Source organism: Aplysia californica, unplaced genomic scaffold, assembly GCF_000002075.1.
Source record: "Aplysia californica isolate F4 #8 unplaced genomic scaffold, AplCal3.0 scaffold00119, whole genome shotgun sequence".
In the NCBI taxonomy this organism is placed as follows: domain Eukaryota; kingdom Metazoa; phylum Mollusca; class Gastropoda; order Aplysiida; family Aplysiidae; genus Aplysia; species Aplysia californica.
In genome coordinates this window covers 873,919-877,037 of record NW_004797389.1, presented here as the reverse complement: position 1 = coordinate 877,037, position 3,119 = coordinate 873,919, and the positions used below count along the sequence as shown (strand labels likewise).

Below are 3,119 nucleotides of genomic sequence, written 5' to 3'. Positions count from 1 at the left end.
GGGGGGGGGGGGGATAAATACATAATATTATTGTATTTCTAAAATATAGCATAAAATGTGTTGCGTTGAAACCCTACCCCTCCCCCAACCTCGAAAACCCCCATTTATAAAAGTTGACCAAGACGGGGAAAAATGGTGATTTCTTTTATTTTATGGATTGGACAAACACCTGATTTCATCACAATTCCAAACAATTAATTCTGTGCTCGTTGCCTGTCCTTTCCCAAAGAACCAAACAAAATGTGAGGCAGCGTGGTGAAATCAGGCTCTCGTCAAAATAATCAAAGTGAAGAAACGTGCATTTTTCCGCAGGTTTGTGAATTTTTATCAAATTTTTGTTTTTTGCTCATCACCTTTCATGCCCATTAAAGAACTCATTTCTGTGTGTATTTTTCTTAAAAACGTTGATAAAAGGCTAAAAAAATAGTAAATTTTCAGTTACCACGGACTCTTAAGCTAAGGAAATAACTAATCGTAGGCGGCCATTTTCTCACTAATTTTACCTCTGAAAACAGATTACCCCCATTCGCAAATATCTTGACTTGTATTCAAGATAAATGGATATTTTATTCATCAAAATAAAGGCAAGTGAACAAGCTTTATGATGATACCAATAACTCTAAATGCCCCAAAATTGACGAGAGCCTGATTCCACCAAGCTGCCTCACATACTATTGTATTTTTAAAATATAGCATAACATGTGTTGCGTTGAAACACGACCCCTCCCCCACCTCGAAAACCCCCATTAATAAAAGTTGCCCAAGAGGCGGAAAATGGTGATTTCTTTTATTTTATGCATTTGACAAACACCTGATTTCATCACGATACCCAAACAATTTTTCCCCCCTGCCCATTTATATGAGATTGACGCCATTTGATTAGTAGAAAAAAGTGCATATGATTGTGTCCAATAGTGTATTACATGCATACTTAGTATATCAATTAACTGTAATAGCGGATAGAGATTCCAGGATTATAGATGTAAGTCATTGATCTGAGAGAGGTGATGATTTTAGAATTAATAGTGGTGATGAGTGATGATGAGGGATTGCGTTTAAGTAATGTTAGCACTAGTCCTATCTTCCTCTGCTCCAATGAGTCACCAGACAATTAATTCTGTTCTCGTTGCCCGTTCTTTCCCAAAGAACCAAACAAATAAACCTCCTCGTTTTCCCCAGGTACTACGCTATCCGCCACCCTATACGCGCCAAATCTACGTGTACAGTGGGACGGGCCTGGCGAGCCACATGCATTCTATGGGGAGTTTCTCTCGTGCTGGCTCTGCCCATTGTGTTTCAGAGGGTGAGTACAGAATTTGGTATACGTACTAAAGAGAGAGAGAGAGAGAGAGAGAGAGAGAGAGAGAGAGAGAGAGAGAGAGAGAGAGAGAGAGAGAGAGAGAGAGAGAGAGAAAGAGAAAGGGGGGGGGTAGGCAGACAAACAGACCGACAGAAAAAACAAGTGGGAATGAGAGAGGGGGATGAAGGGAGAGCTATAGAAAAGAATAATTATAGGAGGATGAGTTGAGAGCTAAAAGAAGGGGCAACAAAGAGAGAAGATCATCACAGTGAAAGGGAGTAAAATTAGGAAAGTATGCGAGAAAACATTGTGTAAATAGAAAACGATGGTATCTCCAAGGTCTGTCTGAAAATGAAAAAAGGATCAACACCAGTATCGGCACCTTGTGATCTTAAAGACAACAACTGGAACTTGAGCATCCCAAAATTATAGGATTTTGAAAGCACTAAACATTCACAGAAGTAATGAACTAGTCAGACAAATCGAATTACAGAGAAAAAGGCTTAGGTAAATAATGATTTCCACCAGATATCGATATCATCTTTTTGACAGCAGAGACAAGCTAAAAAAAGTGGGGGAAAATGTTATGCTGTTTTGAGAAGAGGTAAAAGACGTGGGATAATGGAATATTGGAAGATGGGAGGAACAGAGACGGCTGAGATAGATAGAGCAATGGATGTGTGTGTGTGTGTTTGTGCGTGTGTGTGCGTGTGTGTGTATGTATATATATGTGTGTGTGTGTGTGTGTGTGTGTGTGTGTGTGTGTGTGTGTGTGTGTGTTCGTGTGTGTGCCGGTTTGTTTGCGAATGTGCGTGCGTGTGGATGTGTGTAAAGTATGAATATATCTTTTATGAATATATATTTACACACGCACAGAATAAATACATAAATATACATATTATACCATCGAAACCGCCCCCTGTCGTCTTAGAAGTCAGGCAGTCGTCTCTCTCGGTGTCATTATAGTGTAAAACTTAAGGGAAGAAGTGGAAAACTGCCGTACGTAAAATAAATGTAGATATTGAGAGAAATAGGGAGAAACAGATAGAGACAGAAAGAGAGAGTGACACACAGACAGAGAGAGAGAGAGAGAGAGAGAGAGAGAGAGAGAGAGAGAGAGAGAGAGAGAGAGAGAGAAACAGAGGGAGAGAAGCAGAGAGAGAGAGAGAGAGGGGGGAGCTAGAGCAAGAGAGAAGGGAAGTTAAAAGGAGAGAAAGAGAGAGAGAGAGAGAGAGAGAGAGAGAGAGAGAGAGAGAGAGAGAGAGAGAAAGAGAGAGAAAAAGAGTATGTAGAAGATAGAGAAATAAAGTAAGGAGTAAGACAAGGTGAAAAAAGAGCGAAAGAGTAGAAGAGAGGGAGATGGAGAAAAGGGAAAGAAAGAGAGAATATCTTGTTTTCAAAGCATTGGAAAAGCAAACTTTAAAAAATTAAAAAGTGGTAATCCCAATAGGTATTGTAAATGTTATCATTCTATCAATGTTAGTTACTTGTCAAGTGCATTTGTTGTTTTCGTTAATTTTTTTCGTTTAAATTTTGTGCAACATCGTTACACTTAAAAACAGTTTCATATGTCTAACTTTAGAACGTACACCGAGTGGCAATATGTTGTTACATACATATAAACTTAAACACCAACAACGTATGCGGAAATTCACACAAACACGTCATGTACAAGGGGACTGGATAGAAACAAAGAAGACAGACAGAAAGTAAGGGAGCAATGGGATTAGAAAAAAAAAGAATGGAATAAAAAAGAAAGAGAGAAAGAGAGGAAGAGAGAGACAGAGAGAGAAAGAAACAGAGAGAGAGAGAGAGAGAG

The 3,119-nt window shown here is 39.1% G+C and overlaps 1 protein-coding gene across 1 annotated transcript in view; it reads left to right on the top strand.

Annotated features, from left to right (window-relative positions):
- The window catches only part of LOC101854709 (QRFP-like peptide receptor), a 152,405-nt gene that overhangs the window by 106,848 nt on the left and 42,438 nt on the right, over positions 1 to 3,119 (top strand). Inside the window, exon 5 of the mRNA XM_005096018.3 lies at positions 1,180 to 1,303. Within this exon, the coding sequence (XP_005096075.2) occupies positions 1,180 to 1,303 (124 nt within the window). The remainder of the gene's footprint in view (positions 1 to 1,179; positions 1,304 to 3,119) is intronic.